Consider the following 17,936-nt stretch of genomic DNA (forward strand, 5'->3'; position numbering starts at 1 on the left):
TGAGGTGTACAAAATTATGAGGGACATAGATAGGGTAGATAGAAAGGAACTTTTCCCCTCAGTAGAGGGGTCAATAACCAGGGAGCATAGTTTCAAGGTAAGGGGCAGGAGGTTTAGAGGGGATTTGAGGAAAAACTTTTTCACCCAGAGGGTGGTTGGAATCTGGAACTCACTGCCTGAAAGGGTGGTAGAGGCAGGAACCCTCACAACATTCAAGAAGCATTTAGATGAGCACTTGAAATGCCATGGCATACAAGGCTACGGACCAAGTGCTGGAAAATGGGATTAGAATAGATAGGGCTTGATGGCTGGCACAGACACGATGGGCCGAAGGGCCTCTTTCTGTGCTGTATATGACTCTATGACTTTAAATGGAACCTGACAAATTAATGCCCCATCAGACTATTCTTGATCATCATCAAAGTGATGGATAGAGTTACCATCGGTGCTATCAAGCAGCATTTACTCACCGATAACCTGCTCACCGATGCTCAGTTTGGGTTCAGTCAGGACCACATGGCTCCAGACTTCATTGCAGCCTTGGTTCAAACATGGACACAAGAGCTGAATTCTAGAGGTGAGGTGAGGTGACTGCCCTTGACATCAAGGCAGCATTTGGCCGAAATTAGCACCAAGGAATCCGAGTAAAACTGAAGTCAATGGGTATCGGGGAGGAAAATTGTCCAATGGGCGGCGTCATACTTAGAACAAAAGAAGATGGCTGTGGTTGTTGGAGGCCAATCATCTCGGCCCCAGACATCATTACAGGAGTTCCTCAGGGCCGTGTGCTAGGCCCAAACATCTTCATCTGCTTCATCAATTACCTTCCGTCCATCTTAACGTCAGAAGTGGGATTGTTTGCTGATGTTTGCACAGTGTTCAGTTCCAGTCGCAACTCCTCAGATAATGAAGCAGTCCATGCCCGCATGCAGCAAGACCTGGACAACATCCAGGTTTGGGCTGATAAATGGTAGTAACATTCGTGCCACACAAGTGGCAGGCAATGACCATCTCCAACAAGAGAGAGCCTAGCCACCACCCCTTGACATTCAATGGTATTACCAAATCCCCCCACCATCAACGTCCTGGGGCGTCACAATTGACCTGAAGCTCAACTGGACCAGCTACTAGAGCAGGCCAGAGGTTGGGTATTTTGTGGCAAATGGCTCACCCCCTGGCTCCCCAAACCATCTCCACCGCCTACAAGGCACAAGTCAGGAGTGTAATGAAATACTCTCTGACGTAAGAAAACTACTAGGCACTTGGTCTAAGCATTAAACAAAGCTTTAATCAACTGTTTTACAACATGGTGGTCTAGTTGTGTCCTTCACTAGTTCCTGTTAAGAATGTCCTGCGCAAGCTGGGCCCGTGCCCGAGTAGTTATACTCTCCCTGGACAGCGCCACCCGCAGGCCGCTCAGTTGATTCATGTCACTCTCCACTTGCCTGAATGAGTGCAGCTGCAACAACACTCAACAAGCTTGGCACCATCGAGGATAAAGCAGTCCACTTGACTGGCATCCCATTAACCATTCACTCTCTCCATCACTGGCGTACCGTGGCTGCAGTGCATACCGTCTACAGGATGCACTGCAGCAGATTGCCAAGGCTTCTTCAGCAGTGCCTCCCATACCCGCGACTGCCACTACCTAAAAGGTCAAGCGCAACAGGTGCATGGAAACACCATCACCTCCAAGTTTCCCTCCACGTCAGAAACTATCTTGACTTGGACATATATCGCCGTACCTTCATTGTAGCTGGGTCAAAATCCTGGAACTCACTACCTGACATTACTGTTGGAGAACCTTCACCACATGGACTACACCAGTTCAAGAAGAAGGCCCACCACCACCTCTCAAGGGCAACTAGGGATGGGCAATAAATGCCGAACCTGCCAGTGACACACATAGCCCAAAATTGAATAATAAAAAAAAACTATAGTTTCCCATCCCTGGCGTCATCCTGGTGAAACAATGCTGTATGTTCTCGATAGATTTCTGGTCTTTTTCATAATGGGGCAGCCAAAACTGCACACAGCACTCTGTGGCCTAACCAGCGCGTTGTATAAATTCATCATTACTTCTTTACTCTTGTACTCTGTGCCCCTATTTATAATATACATATTTTAAAATTCTCTTACTACCTTGCCCATTCTTAGACCCCTCTGCGCATATTTGTAATTTATTGTGCATGTGAGCCCACACAGGCCCTTCCCCATTATCTTTAATTGTTTTTAGCCTGTTTAGTCTGTTCCCAATTCCATATATTTTAATAATTTTGTTATATCTCAGGAACAGATAAGCCCATCAGGCCCACATGCACTCATCCCATTTCTTTCTGGACTCGTTCCTGTACCTCCATGTCCTGGGAGAGGCAAAAACCCAGAGACCCATAGGCAATTCAGGAACCTGGGTCAAAAATTTCTCTAAAATATATTAAAATTGCCTCTCCTCCGCCTCCCTCCTTCACTGTACCTCCCCACGTCTAAGTCTAAGAATGGATAATAAAACCATCAAAATTCAATTAATAAATTTTTTGAATGTATCACATTTAATGTCACTGCTCTATTTAGGGAGAAACAGTACATGAGACCAAACTTGAAGCAGTCAAGCAAAACTCAACCCTCAGAGCTCAGTATAGAAAAAGAAACAGACTGATTTTATAATGAATGTGTAAATTAGACCCAGCTCTGTTCTCACCTGGGTGTGAATGGAGGACACAGCAACCACCTCCACATTGAACACTCCCTTGTGGTTATCCACCCACTTCATTCCAGGCAATGGTACCTGCAACAGTAACAAATCTTGTAGATTAAAAGATAATGGCCTAGAAATTCAGTATCGCCATGTTTGGGGCGCTACAGCCGGGCGTTTACTAAATTTAGCGCCGGGCGCAACTTAGCGCCACCTTTGCCGAAATTGAGTTGCATCGCCCCAAGAGGTTAAAGCAGGCGGTGCACGACTATCATAAGGCACTAAGCCGGCGAGCCGAGGCGCTACCAGCGAGGGCGGGCGCAGCGCAGGTGCGGCGAGTTATAGATTGCTGGCGTCGGTCAGCTCTTAAAGGGGAGGGTCAATTTGTTTTGCTGCCACGCCCTGCACACTGCAGCCCTGAATCTAGGCCTCGACAGACCTGCTTCAACAACTCAACGCCCACGACCATGGAGAAGGCCAGGGAGCGAGTGCAGCGCTTTAGTGAGGGTGCCCTGAAGCTACTGGTTGGCGCAGTGGAGCGCCGGCGACCTACCCTATTCCCTGACAGTGGCGGGAGGCCGCTGCCCAGTGAATACAGGCTTGGAGGGAGGTGGTAAACAGAGTGACCTCCAGCAGCATGGTCCCCAGGACACCCACGCAATGCAGAAAGAAGTTCAACGACCTCACTCGGGTTGTCAGGGTGAGTACCCTTTCCAGTATCTTCTTCATCCCTGCATGTACACCTCACTTTCTGGCCAAAGGGTCCTGAAAGCCCCAATGCCCAGCCCTCATCCAAGACCTATGGGACTCTCATGAAAATCACATGCACATTCACCACTTTACACACTGTCAGGGCTATTCCACCATGGGAGGCAGTGCAGGCAAGATCAGGGCTTGACACCGTCAGGGCTATTCCACCATGGGAGGCAGTGCAGGCAAGATGAGGGCTTGACACTGTCAGGGCTATTCCACCATGGGAGGCAATGCAAGCAAGATCAGGGCTTGACACTGTCAGGGCTATTCCACCATGGGAGGCAGTGCAGGCAAGATCAGGGCTCGACACTGTACTCAGAGCCCGTCCTTTCTCTTGCAGGGCAAGCTGGCCCACAATCGCAGGCAGCAGCTACGGACCGGGGGAGGCCGTCCTGAACTTAAAGACCTCAGCGACTTGGAGCAGCGAGTGGAGCGGATTATGGGAGGCCGGCTGATTGGCCCAGTTGCCACTGGAGATGCCGACCCCGTTCTGGACAGCAATGGTAAGGTCATCACCTTTTTGACCTCTCTCTTTCCACTTGTGCCTCACAGCAGCATCCTTTGCCACTCTCGAACCAATGCAGTGCATTGCAGCACTCATGCCTCCCTCGCTGCCGCCCTGTCCTCACTCTAAAGCAACTCTTGTGCCTCCCTGCTTTCAGATGCTGAATCGCCAGGTGAGGAGGTGGGCCCTCAAGCTGGCACTGTGAGTGAATCAGAAGGCGAGGAGGAGGGCGAGGAAGAGGGGAGCAGGGGGGAAGGGTCTGATGACAGTGAAGCTCCGGGGCCCAGCGGGCAGCAGCAACGCAGGAGGGGAAGGGAAGCTCGGCGGCCTTCTCCCCGGAGGGTGAGTTCGGCCTCCAGTCCTGCTACAGTGAGCGCAGAGGAGGTGCGGCTCCTTGGTAAAATGGGCGCCCAGGCTGAGCGCAGGCACATTGAGCTCATGGCTGCAGTGGCAAGGATGCCTGACTGCATAGAGTCACTGGCAAAGAGTGTGCAGGAATTCGGGGCAGCACAGGCCAGGAGTGTGCAGGAATTCGGGGCAGCACAGGCCAGGAGTCTGCAGGACTTCGGGGCAGCACCGGCCAGGAGTCTGCAGGAGGTCGCTGCATCACAGGCCAGGAGTCAGCAGGAGGTCGCTGCATCACAGGCCAGGAGTCAGCAGGAGGTCGCTGCATCACAGGCCAGGAGTCAGCAGGAGGTCGCTGCATCACAGGCCAGGAGTCAGCAGGACGTCGCTGCATCACAGGCCAGGAGTCAGCAGGACGTCGCTGCATCACATGCGGCTTCCAGCCAAGTGCTTAGTCGTGCCATGCATTTACTGGCTGGTCTGATGCAGACACAGATCAGGGTCACACGGGCACTAAATGCTGCCACCCTCGCCGGATCGGCCAGGAATCGCCGGGCCCTCGCCGCGCCGCAGCAGCCTGTGCTTCAGCAGATTGCTGCGCATGCTTCAGTGCTGGCCCGTGCGAGTGCCAGTGTCTCGGCCGACCAGGGAGTGCCTGTGCTCTGTCAGGTTGGCAGCATTCCTGCTGCCAACACTGTCACTCCTCCACTGCAGCTGCCACCACCCGTAAGACAGACTGCTGCCGCCCAAGCAGAGTTGGAGCAGTCAGCAGCCGGGCCCTCCAGGCCCAGAGCTGGTCCAGGCCGTCCCCCAAGGGCATCTGCCGACTCACTATCTGACCCTCAGCAGCCTTCCCCCAGCCTTGCTGCATCCACTGGGGTCCCATTGAGGAGGAGCTGCAGGGCGGGAAGGGGGCAATCGCGCAAGCGAGGCGGATCACCCTCGCAGACCAAAAAGTAGGAGGTGTGGCAAAATGTTGAGTTTTTTATGTAGGCCGAGAATGTTGTGTTACTTTTTTATGAAGGCCAAGAATGTTGTGCTACTTTTTTATGAAGGCCGAGGATGTTGTGTTACTTTTTTATGAAGGCCGAGGATGTTGTGTTTGTTTTTTATGAAGGCCGAGGATCATGGTCATTTTTGTTTCACTGTTGTGTTCATTTTCTCCAGGTTGTGAGAGCCAGTTATGTGTCTGACTGTTTTTTGGGGGGTTTCTCTGTATGTGTTTGTCATGCGGGAAGGGCACAGAGTTTGTTAAATAAAAAATTGTCTTTATTCAGATTGTCCATGTTTGCACTTTGAACTATTTGTTGCCTTGACCGCCTCAGGGTTTGCGGAGCGGCTCCATTCATGTTCTTTCAATGGCACAAGCCATTCCCTGAGAAGGGGCCTAGAACCGACTTGCAGTAAGCCGCTGACGGACGGACCTTGCACTTTGTGCTTCCCTCCCGTCTTGGTGCTCCTCCTCCTCCTCCTCCTCCTCTGGTGGTCCTCCAATGTCTGCTGGCAGTGGCTGAGTCCTGAGGATAGCCAGGTTGTGCAGCATGCAGCACACTACAACGAAATGGGAGACTCGCTCAGGCGAGTACTGTAGAGCTCCCCCGGAATGGTCCAGACAGCAGAACCGTTGCTTCAGCACGCCGATTGTGTGCTCAATGATGTTCCTGATCGCTTGATGGCTGTCATTGTATCGTTCTTCAGCAGGGGTGGTGGGCGCACGGAGTGGGGTCATCAGCCAGGTGCACAAAGGATAGCCCTTGTCCCCGAGAAGCCAGCCTCCTGGGTGAGCCGGGGCTTCGAAAATGTCTGCCACAGAAGTCTGGCACAGGATGAAGGCGTCGTGGCTGCTGCCTGGAAAGCGGGCATTCACAGCTAGTATGAACTGCTTGTGGTCACAAACCAACTGCACGTTCAGCGAATAGTAGCCCTTCCGGTTGCGGTAATCCTCAGCATTCTCTAGAGGCACCCGCAAAGCCACATGCGTGCAGTCAATGGCGCCCTGGACCATGGGGAAGCCCGCTATTCTTGCAAATCCCATTGCATGCTCTTGCTGCTTGTCCAGGGTCATGGGGAAGGAAATGTACTGACGTCTCCTCCTGAAGAGGGCATTCATGACCTGGCGGATGCAGCAATGCACCGCGAACTAGGAGATATTGGCAATGTCCCCAGTAGCGGACTGGAAGGAGCCGGTGGCATAGGAGTTGAGAGCCACTGTCACCTTCACCGCCGCCGACAGAGACGTCCTGCTCCTCAGCTGAGGCTGCAGATCTCTCTGAAGCAGGTGGCAGATCTCAGTGCCCACCTCCCTTCTGAATCAAAGCCTCCGAATGCACTGCTCCTCAGACATGTTAAGGTAGGAGAAGTGCTGTCGGTATACCCTGGGAGGGTAAGGCCTCCTGTGCCGACGCCTGTTGGCCCTTCTCCGTCTGGCCATGATTGGCACTCTCGCTCGGTGTCTCTGAGCCCTTTCAATGCAATGCAGAAACCCAACGTTTCCATCCATTGCAGTCCCCATTATATGTGGCCACTCAAGGCTATGGCACTGAGAAATAAATCCAACTGCAAAGCTCTGGCCTGAAGCCAGAAGTACCTGTGCGAGCGCTGACTCAATGCAGAAAGCTCTCTCCCTTTGTCTCTCTCCAAATCTCTCTCTCTCACACAGGAGTGGAACAAAATGGTTGCCACAAAGAATGCAGGAAGAGTCCCCTTTAAATAGCGCCCCCCCCAGCGACTGGGAACCGTTCCACTCAACCAGTCGCTGGGAGCGCCAGGCGCAAAGAAGGGGACGCCACTGACGTTCCGGTCCGGGGCGCACCAAGGGCGTTACACCATGAAATGACATCAGGATCTGCGCGCGCAGCTGAGTGGGTGCTGTGGTTTTGCGCTGCCGCTAATTCTTGACTCAAGTTCGCGAGAGGCGCAGATCGCGCTGCGCCCGGGCGCTAGTCGCTTCGCACCCCACTTCTCGCCCTCTTAAGGCGCTAGCGGCTGGCGCTAACAACTGAATTTCTAGGCCAATTCGGTGGCTCATTCGGTAAATGCAGTATCCATGTCTCGGACAAACTTGGGCTTCAATTAGAAAGTTAACAATTATAAATGGGAAGCCTGTTATGGAAAAGAGAGAACTTACCAGAGAAGGGGTACAGGGAGTGGGAAAGAGTATGTAGCTTGCAGTTTAATATTAAGTTTGTTACTCTACAGTTTACTGCTGGCTGAGCAGGCTCAGCTAAAGTGGCTGCATATAAATTCAGCATTGGGAACTACAAAAATGGCTACAGCTATCAAACCTAAAATGTTGGTGGCACCAAATATCTTCCTCTAAAGGAGTTATGTAGTCTAAAAGCAAAAATAAAAAATCTGTTGGGCTGTCCAAAACAATGCCCCTAATTATATTGGCCTCTCTCTGTGTTGCAACTATAATTCTCATAAATAACTAAGAATTCAAGCACTTGGACCATACTGAGCATCTGTCACACAGCTTTGCTGGCAGACTTGAGGCATAGGCTCTGATGTGCAACTCGTCTAGGTACTGATATACATGGAAATATTGCATCCTGAGATGTACTGCAACCACACACAAGCACTTTGTGAAAAGCCTGGGTGCTCAGGAGCGGCTGAATTGATAACTTGAAGCCCTTAAAATTGAACTGGAGAAACATACGAATTAGGAGCAGGAGTAGGCCACTCGGCCCTTCGAGCTTTCAATAAGATCATGGCTGATCTGATTACTCCACATTCTCGCCTACCCCCGATAACTTTTCACCCGCTTGCTTACCAAGAATCTATCTACCTCTGTCTTAAAAATATTCAAAGACTCTGCTTCCACCGCCCTCTGAGGAAGAGAGTTCCAAAGACTCACGACCCTCTGTGAGAAAAAAAATTCTCCTCATCTCTGTCTTAAATGGGCGACCCCTTATTTTTAAACAGTGACCCCTAGTTCTAGATTCTCCTGAAACTTCCAGAAACTTCTGATGGCACTATGGAACTATGCATCACCGGTCTAGAATGAAGTATTACGTTTTGCACATTTAAAGCCTTCACCAGATGTTGAAGACGTGCTGACCCTTATTGCATGCATCAGGCCATGTACTGCATGGGCCAGTGTTGACAAGTGCACTGAACCACAACATCCAGCTTGGTACACACTCCATGCTGAATATAAAACTCCAGTCTGCGCCATAGCCCCTCATACACTAAGCACTTGTCCTTGTTATCTGCTTTATTTGCTCTCAACATGATTGTCTAAGGAGCAGTGGATTGGTTACTGGTGTTATCATATGACCTAAAGAGCATAACTTTCTTTATTTTGACATCTAACCTGAAAAAGACAGACTATTAGAATATTTTGTGGACAGAGTTGCAATTGTAATTGGCCAACTATCTGAATTTCACACATCCAGAAACCTCTTTTCAAAAGAACTCCCGTCAGGTTGAAGCAGAGTCATCATCAACTGATCAGTACTTTTTTTAAATACATCACTAACGTCATGCCTCCAATTGTCCATTCATAGAGCAGAAATGGTCATCAAAGTGGGTTTAATTTTTTTTAATGCGTCACCCTTATAAACTTTTCTGTATCATTCCTGTACTGACACAATTGGTATCTTTTAAAGAGATGTATTCCTACTTCCACACAGCATCGTTACAACCAGCAGAAGGCGTGGAGTTCAAACCCAGTTGCCAGAGGTGAAAAGGACAATCTGCTGAAGTACGGCATCACCCCGTCGCAACATCCCTTGCTCATCAAGCAATAAATGTGTGCAAATGTAACGCAGAGAGAAGATAATCCAAACTCTGAATTATTTTCAGTAACTTACTTCTGGGGATAAAACAGAATAAGATTGTGGCGGCTTCTCAAGTGATACAGGAAGGCAGAACTGACCAGTTTTCAAGCGCCCATTCTGCAGCATTGGGATCCACTGTAATGAAAGGAATAAGGAGTGAAAATACTGTCAATCTAAAACCACACTGTTGTACCCAGACAGAATTATTACCTTTTTTTAATGAGGGAGGGGGGGGCGAATTTTAAGTTATTTGCATGAACTGGATTGCCCTTGGACTGCTTGAGTAAAGGAGAGAGGGGTTGACCTGCTCCAGTGCCTTCCCAAATCTAAAGACGCTGCTCTGAGATTGTTACAAAGACAAATGCAGGAGTGTCACTGAGGCTCCCCACAGTGAAATGGCTGAGGTTAAGAAATTCAGTGGCACAGGGAAATAATGGGTGCAAAACCCCACATCACATCCTTCCATTGCTTCAGCATGGCGAGCCATGCCACACCCAGAAGAGCTTCTTAATAGCAACAAACATCGTACCTATTTTTGTGCTATTTTATTACTTTACAGAATGGCAAACAAAATGAACATGTTCAGTCCAATAGAAACAAAAATAGTTAAAACACATTTAAACACCTCCCCAATGGTTTAGTGGCTAAAAGCTCTGCACCACACAGCCTACAGATCAAAAAGATCCCAGTTTTCTTTCCCTTCCCCACCCCGAACTCAACCAAGGCAGCAGCAATGGGTGCATTATATGGGGTCTCAGCACCCCCAATCTAGAAAGAGGAAAGTGTTCATACTCCTGATTGCTATCCAGTGACACATGCTGGAAAGTGCATGTATGTATGGGCACTCTGTACAAGTAGGTAATGGCCACACACCACTTCTTGGCAATCAAATAGCCTACTCACACTCACTCATCGAGCTCATGCACACTTAGATAAGGTACTGAAGAGTGTGTGAGTCAGTGCCTTTAGGAGAAGAGAGAAGTGGATGTGGGGAGAAGAAATAAAAACAGGAAAAGTTTTCATGTTTTAAAATTCAATTTTTGAATATAACATGATCACCATTGCTATACTAAGACAGCGTATTTATTAAAATCAGAAAATTGTCTGGTACCGTGTATCCGACTGGGGTTTCCAAGGGCGTGTTCTGCTTCTGCTGGCAGCTGACATGATAGAAGGTGAACAGCAGATGGTGGTGATCAGTCAGATAAGCAGGAAGTTTGACTTTTATTTCTTCATGAAAGTCAGGTGATCTATCAAAAGAAAATATGCATTTCACACAAAACATTACTTGCTTTTACACCCAGTCCCATGTGCAATAGATTAGAGCTGTATTATCCAACAACAACAATGTCTAAAGAGTCTCAGAACACTCAGGATGGTTCCCTCATTGGCTTAGTTAATCCCCATTGCCTCATGTGGTACTGAGGCGTAAATACCAGAAGGCTCCAAATTTTCTTCCCAGTTTATGCTAAGTTAGTTGATCCCAATTGGTCCCTATAATTGAATTAAGCACCCCTGGGCTAAGCAGGGGAAAAGTCACCCACCCCCAATTGCTATCCAGTAACCCATGCTGGAAAGTGCATATGTATATACAGGAAACTTTGTGCTATCCGGCACCGACGGGACCGAGCTGTTGCCGGTCCCTCAAAACTGCCGGACACTCCAGCGCTAATGTTGAAGCATACGGAGATTTTCAGCTCCGTGTGAATCAACAAACCCTGTTGCTTAACAGCTTCTAAACAGTCAGCAAGCGTCTCTGTAGCGTCTCTAGCTGAAGCTGTTGCTTAGCTACAGACCTTGCAGAGCCTGACTGTTGAGAAAAAAGCAACGAAAAGAAAAAAAACGGCTCCTGATTTTTGCCGGTGGCTCGAGCTTGCCGGACATTTAGCCTCCGGATAACACAAAGTTTCCTGTATGTAGAGTGAAAACGAGATTGGACTTTAGTGTTGGCTCAGTTGGGAGCACCCTCGCCTCTGAGTCAGAAGGTTGTGGGTTCAGGTCCCACTCCAGGGACTTGAGCACAAAAATCTAGGCTGACACTCCAGTGCAGTACTGAGGAAGTGCTGCGCTGTCAGAGGTGCCGTCTTTCGGATGAGATATTAAACCAAGGCCTCGTCTGCTCTCTCAGGTGGACGTAAAAGATCCTTTGGCACTATTTCGAAGAAGAGCAGGGGTGTTATCCCCGGTGTCCTACCCAATATTTATCCCTCAATCAACATCACTAAAACAGATTATCTGGTCATTATCACATTGCTGTTTGTGGGAGCTTGCTGTGCGCAAATTGGCTGCTGCGTTTCCTACATTTCAACAGTGACTACACGTCAAAAAGTACGTCACTGGCTGTAAAGCACTTTGGGACATCCGGTAGTCGTGAAAGGTGCTATATAAATGCAAGTCCTTTTTTTGGCTGTGACATCTCCCACAACTCACAGTGAAGGCTGCACATCAACAATACCCATTTGGGGAAGCTATTGGAAGGCTCTTGGAGCCATGGGACACTACTGCAAGTTAAAGCCTTCAGGAGAGAAAGGGAGGGAGAACTGGAAAAATAATGTGGTAGCTACCAGAAGTATTTAATGGTTTATGTAACCTTTTCTTTACTGTTCTTGAGCAAAAGGTATGGAGTACGATTTTCACAAAGCAATCCAATTCTGTAATATCTTAATGAAGTATAGCTATTACTTCTAAGGGCTGATTTTCCAAATACAGCTGGCGTGGAACCTTGTTTGCAAGGGTCGCATATTAAGAAATTGCAAGCATACTCTCCATGATTTTCTATCCATTAATGGATGGAGAATTGTGGGATCATGCCCATAGTTTCTCAATATGTACTCCCAGCAGATGAGGCTCCACGTTGAAGCATACATTCAGAAATTGATCCTCTTCTTTTAAAAAAGAAACTAGCAGTCAGTGTATAAGCATTCTGTGTAGATATTACAGTCATCAAAAACCTTGAAATCCAAGTTGAATGAAACAGGCATCTACCTTAATTAGAAAGAAAAGGCAAGTGATTGCAACATATTGTGAACTCAAAGTATGGCATGTCATTGATCACAGTTACACTGAACTCTTACTTACTGCTGCACTGTATCACAAGTGACGAAATCTACAGCGAGTCACTTCAAGAGTCAGCAATTTCACAGTCATGGTTAACCAATAACTAGTACTTAAAATAAATATTTTGCTATCAAACAGTTTAAGAATTATTTCAGTCCAAAGACAAAAGAGTTTCTTTTTGTGACAAGGTTTCATGATTATATTTTACCCCTGCTTCTCCTAGCTTCAAGATGCTGACCGGTGCTAGGGTATGGTATAACCTATGACTTACAGTACCTCACCCAATGATCTTCATCTGTGAGCCCAGATAATAAGTTTCACCAGGCAATTCAACCTTGGAGGATGTCACAACCAAGCCCAATCTTGTCCTTGTCCAACATCCAAACAATTGCACTTTCGAGCAACTGGATAGTAATCAGGAGCAGCAACCTTGGCTGATTTTTTTCGACCCACCATTGACCAGGGGTGTCAAGACCAGTTAGAATACTTCTACTGCCTCCTGCACTGAGATCCCCAACAGGAACATCAAATCATAGTACTGTACCGTGGTGTTATTTAGGTACAAGAGCTAGCTTTTTTTTGAAGAATCAAATGAATTTGTTTTAATGTAACACTTTTAGATTTTGGCAGACACTATGTAAAGTTGTAATCATTTCCCTACAGGTGTTCCATCATATTTTGCGAGGAGTCTTAAATATCTTAAATGGCATAACAATAGCCCTAGACAACTTTAACAGGTCAGAGAGCTCACAGCATTGAACCCAGTGATTGCTGAGCAAACAGAAAGGTCTCAAATATTTCCCCCATGGAAAGTAGACATCTAACTCGTGCTTGGCACAGACCCTGGGTGAAAAATTGGGAAGTGTTCCATTCCTAGCACTGAGACTCCTCACCTTGAAGAGCATAGAAATTCAACAACAAAAAAATCATATTTTAAAATCTTGTCCCACAATCCTTGCGGAAAAAATCATTTGTAACTTTAAGTGTCGGGAAATTACATCGCTGACAGTGCTGCTACGTGTTTATGAGAAGCGGGCATTTTAAATCAACGCTATATTCCTACTGTACTCTGGTATAGTGCAGGTTCGGTATAGCACAGTTTTGAAGCATAATAAAGCTCCCTCTACATTGCCCTAAAATGTATCAACGTCAAGGTCAAAAAGGTATTCCCAGTGCAGCAGTGGACATTTTCATTTCCCACGCCAGTCATCCTTGTGGCCTCTTGAATAAGAGTTTGAATTTGTGTTGAATTGTGGGCAGTTCTCTGCTCATCTACATCCATTAGCAACTGGATTAAGACTGTCCTAAGGAGGCTGTTACAAATATTGGGTGTATCTTAGATACTCTCTCAGATACGTTGGGACTCCTGTGAGCTGTCTGAGTGTCTTATATTCAGGAGTGTGCCTGTACTGCCCAATGTCTAATTATAGAATACTGTACCCAGGGGTGTAGTAATATGCAATCTGAACCAGATCTTGTATCTTTCACATGAGCCCTCATTTGCACTTCTCTAGTCTTTCAGTAACATTTTAGTGAGACGAGCCCCGATGTGAATCATTAAACTGCTTTATGTGAACATACAGAGTAACAGTCAAAGCAAATACCACTTCCTTTACTCCACCTCAATTCTCTCTTTGAAAAATGAGAAAAAATAATAAACCATGCGTCCTGTCCATTTTGCGGGCTGACTTATTTGTTTTTGATATTACATTTCCTTCTAGAAAACCTCTAACTGCAAAATTTGATCTCCTGCATTTTAGCTTTCAGCTCAAGACTCAGGCTCGCACCTCACAGTCTCCTGGTTAAAGCCTCACTGACTGTCTGTGTGTCACTTATCTTCTATGTGCTCTGATTATTCACAGGAAGTGGAAGGGTGGAGCCTGCAACTCCTTCTCGATTTAGGCCTGTCAACCAAACTGACTACCCCCTCTCCCAAGAGTATATTCTCAGCAGATACCTCATGCTGGGCAAACATGAAGAAAAACATCAGCACCTAAGAAAGAACAAACTTGCATTCTTAAAATGCCTTTGACATCCTCAAGATATCTCAAAGTACTTCACAGCCAATGAATTATTCTGAAGTGCAGTCACTATTGTTTTGTAGCCAAACACACCAGCCAACTAGGACCTACAAACCGCAATGGTGTCAACTGAGAGGAAAAATCCCGCATTCCTCTTCAAATAGTGCCATGTGATCTTTTACATCTACCCGAACAGTTTAACAATGAATGCCAGCCTTGCCAGTGACACCCACACCCTGACAATGAATAATTAAGAAAAATGTTCACTGGAATCTCTAAACTAATTTTCATTGTCTGAAGTACTCTGGTTCGGATACTTCATCTGAATCCTATCTACAATTCTCAGCTCTGCAGTTCTGTGAATCTAACCCCTTGAGAGCTACATTTAGCTTAATAGTAGCATTTTTAACATAAATGACACCAAGATCCTCCTGTGGCAGCATAGCCAGAACTCCTGAAATGTGACACTCATTTAACTTACAAGTGGCACTGAATTTGGTGTGAGAGAGCATGGATAGGAGAAGGTGAAGAGAAAATCTGTGGCCAAGGGAAAAAGCTAATTTTAGTTAATGAACCCATTCCTTTTGCTACATTTTTAATTACTGTAAATGAATGCCTAATTTCTATCTTCAATTTCCATCATCCATCTATGTAATTCTAAACTGAAATATTTTTCCATATACATTGCTATAATGCCGGCACTGTGCCCTGGTGCACTGTAATCTTTAGTGCAACTAAGGCAAAAACATTTCTTGACATTTTCTTACCTGTTGTGGTATATTACTGCAGTATATGATTCTTTTGTAAACTCTGCACAACTTGACTTTCCAAAGATGACCTAAAAAGGATAATAAAATCAGTTGCTTGTAAACAGTTCAATGAAGATTTATTATTTAAGTGTTAGCCTTGACTCAGTGGTAGCCTCTCGCCTGAGTCAGAAGGTCGTGAGTTCAAGCCCAACTCCAGAGACAAGTACGTTATCTAGGCAGACACTTCAGTGCAGTGCTCAAAGAGCGCTGGACTGAGATGGACGTAAAAGATCCCATAGCACTATCTGCAGAACAGCAGGGGCGTTTTCTCGGTGTCTTGGCTAACATTTATTCTTCAACCAATGTCACTAAAACAGATTATCTATTCATTTATCTCACTGTGGGACCTGGCTGCCATGTTTCCCTATATTACAATAGTTAATACACTTCAAAAGTGCCTCGTTGGCAGTGAACCGGTTTGGGACGTCCTGTGTTTGTCAAAGGTGCTATATAAATGAAAGTTTTTCTCCTCTTATTAGATGATGGAGTACATTAAAGTATCATCACCCTGCATCATGGACTGGCAGAATGTCAAGTTGCACTAATGATCTCCCTTCATAGAATCATAGAATGGTTACAGCACGGAAGAAGGCCATTCGGCCCGTCAAGCCCGTGCCGACTCTCTGCAAGAGCACCTTCACCGCCCTTTCCTCATAAACCTGCAATTTCTTTTCTTTCAGGTACTTCTCCAATTCCCTTTTGAAAGCTGTGACTGAGCCTGCCTCCACCACCCTTTCAGGCAGTGCATTCCAGATCATAACCACTCACTGCGTAAAAATGTTTTTTCTTACGTCGTCTTTGGTTCTTTTGCCAATCATCTTAAATCTGTGTCCTCTGGTTCTCAACCCCTCTGCCAATGGGAACAATTTCTCTCTATCTACTCTGTCCAGACCCCTCATGATTTTACACATAGTGCAGTTCGGGTGTATTACAGCGAGGGGTTTTCGGTGTGTCGGAGTGTTACAGTGAGAGGTTGAAGTGAAAAGTATAGATGCATTTAAGGGGAGGCTTGCCAAGTATATGAGGGAGAAGGGAATAGAGGGTTATGCTGATAGATTTAGATGAAGAAAGACAGGAGGAGGCTCGAGTGGAGCATAAATGCCGGCATGGACTGGTTGGGCTGAATGGCCTATTTCTGTGCTGTATATCCTATGCAATCCTGTGTAATGTAAACCTCTATCAAATCTCCTCTCAATCGTCTCTGCTCTAAGGAGAACAACCCCAGCTTCTCCAGTCTATCCATGTAATTGAAGTCCCTCGTCCCCTGGAATCATTCTCGTAAATCTTTTCTGCACCCTCTCGAAGGCCTTTACATCCTTCCTAAAGTGGGGTGCCCAGAATTGGACACAATACTCCAGTTGAGGCTGAACCAGTGTTTTATACAGGTTCATCATAATTTCCACGCTTTTGTACTCTATGGGCTGCATTTTGATACTGGAGGCGTGACTACAACTTTTGGGGTTCTAGTCCTGCCTCCATCGAGCTGTGGCCAACCCACGCGATTTTCACTTGATTGATCTTGTTGAGCCCGCCCAGCGGGCTCAGCAGGCCAATTAAGGGCCACCCGGCAACAGGTGACATCACAGATTGACATTTCATCTGTCAAGACCTTTTGACAGATGAAATATCAGCGTTTGACAGCTCTTTGAAGCTGTCAAACACTGACAATCTGTACACTAAGTTAATTCCTTCCTCTCAGGCTGATTTAGAGATCTCTCCAGAACAGAAAGCTGAATGCTGCAACTTCTAACAGCTCGCGGCCATTCTGCTTTCTGTGCCGGTGAGATGAGGGACTCCCGAGACCTGAAGGAAGGAAGGCTGTAAAGGTAAGTAAAACTTATTTAAACACTTTACACACACCAAACACACTTACCTCTGCACTCATGCACACATCACTCACCTGAACACCGGACATCTCGAACCCTCCAAGCCCTTCAGCCCGACGGTCCGCCTCGCTAACTTGGTGTGGTTTGGAGCCGTCGGGAATCCCACACTTCAGGGATAAAAATAGAGATTAGGCTAAAAACTGCCTGTTAACTACCTGTTAACAGGCAGTTAATTGGCACTAATCCCCTTCCCGCCTCAGGGAGGCGGGTCCCAGCACAGGTCGGGTATCCACCTCCTTTGAAACTGGCATGGAGGCAGGTTGGGGGCGGGATGGGTTCGTGCCCCCCCGATTTCGCGATTTTAGCCCCCCACACGCCTCCATTCCGCCTCAACGGCCCAATGAAAATCAAGCCCTATATCTCTATTCATGAAGCCCAGGATCCCGTAAGATTTTTTAACTGCTTTCTCAACCTGCTCTGCCACCTTCAACGATATGTGCACATATACCCCAAGTTCTCTTGGTTCATGCACCCCCTTTAGGATTGTACCCTTTAGTTTATAGTTCCTCTCCTCATTCTTTCTACCAAAATGTATCACTTCGCATTCTTCTGCGCTAAATTTCATCTGCCACGTGTCCGCCCATTCCACCAGCCTGTCTATGTCCTCTTCAATGAATTTTGAAATTGCGCCCTGTACACCTACATCCAAGTCATTAATATATATCAAGAAAAGCAATGGTCCTAGAACCAACCCCTGGGGAACACCACTGTATACCTTCCTCCAGTCCGAAAAACAACCATTCACCACTACTCTCTGTTTCCTGTCACTTAGCCATGCTGCCACTGTCCCATTTTATTCCATGGGCTTCAACTTTGCTGGCAAGCCTATTATGTGGCACTTTGTCGAATGCTTTTTGGAAATCCATGTACACCACATCAACCGCATTGCCCCCATCAACCCTCTCTGTTACCTCATCAAAAAACTCGATCAAGTTGGTTAAACATGATTTGCCTTTAACAAATTTGTGCTGGTTTTCCTTAATTAATCCACACTTCTCCAAGTGACTGTTAATTTTGTCCCTGATTATTGTTTCTAAAAGCTTCCCCACTACTGAGGTTAAACTGACTGGCCTATAGTTGCTGGGTT

At 46.8% G+C, this 17,936-nt stretch overlaps 1 protein-coding gene across 8 annotated transcripts in view; it reads right to left on the reverse strand.

Moving 5' to 3' along the window:
* dock7 (dedicator of cytokinesis 7) overlaps positions 1–17,936 on the reverse strand; it is a 210,576-nt gene that overhangs the window by 97,790 nt on the left and 94,850 nt on the right. For all 8 annotated transcript variants that reach the window (XR_015077663.1, XM_085982670.1, XM_085982673.1 and 5 more), the window contains exons 16-19: positions 14,922–14,992; positions 10,188–10,326; positions 9,110–9,211; positions 2,699–2,785 (exon numbers count right to left, since the gene is read on the reverse strand). Coding sequence is in view for 7 of the 8 variants with exons in the window: in XM_085982670.1 (XP_085838796.1) it covers positions 2,699–2,785; positions 9,110–9,211; positions 10,188–10,326; positions 14,922–14,992 (399 nt within the window). In the remaining variant the exon portion in view is untranslated. The remainder of the gene's footprint in view (positions 1–2,698; positions 2,786–9,109; positions 9,212–10,187; positions 10,327–14,921; positions 14,993–17,936) is intronic.

Source organism: Somniosus microcephalus, chromosome 3 (assembly GCF_052327205.1).
Source record: "Somniosus microcephalus isolate GS21.2 chromosome 3, FLI_Smic_1.0, whole genome shotgun sequence".
NCBI classification, from domain to species: Eukaryota; Metazoa; Chordata; class Chondrichthyes; order Squaliformes; family Somniosidae; genus Somniosus; species Somniosus microcephalus.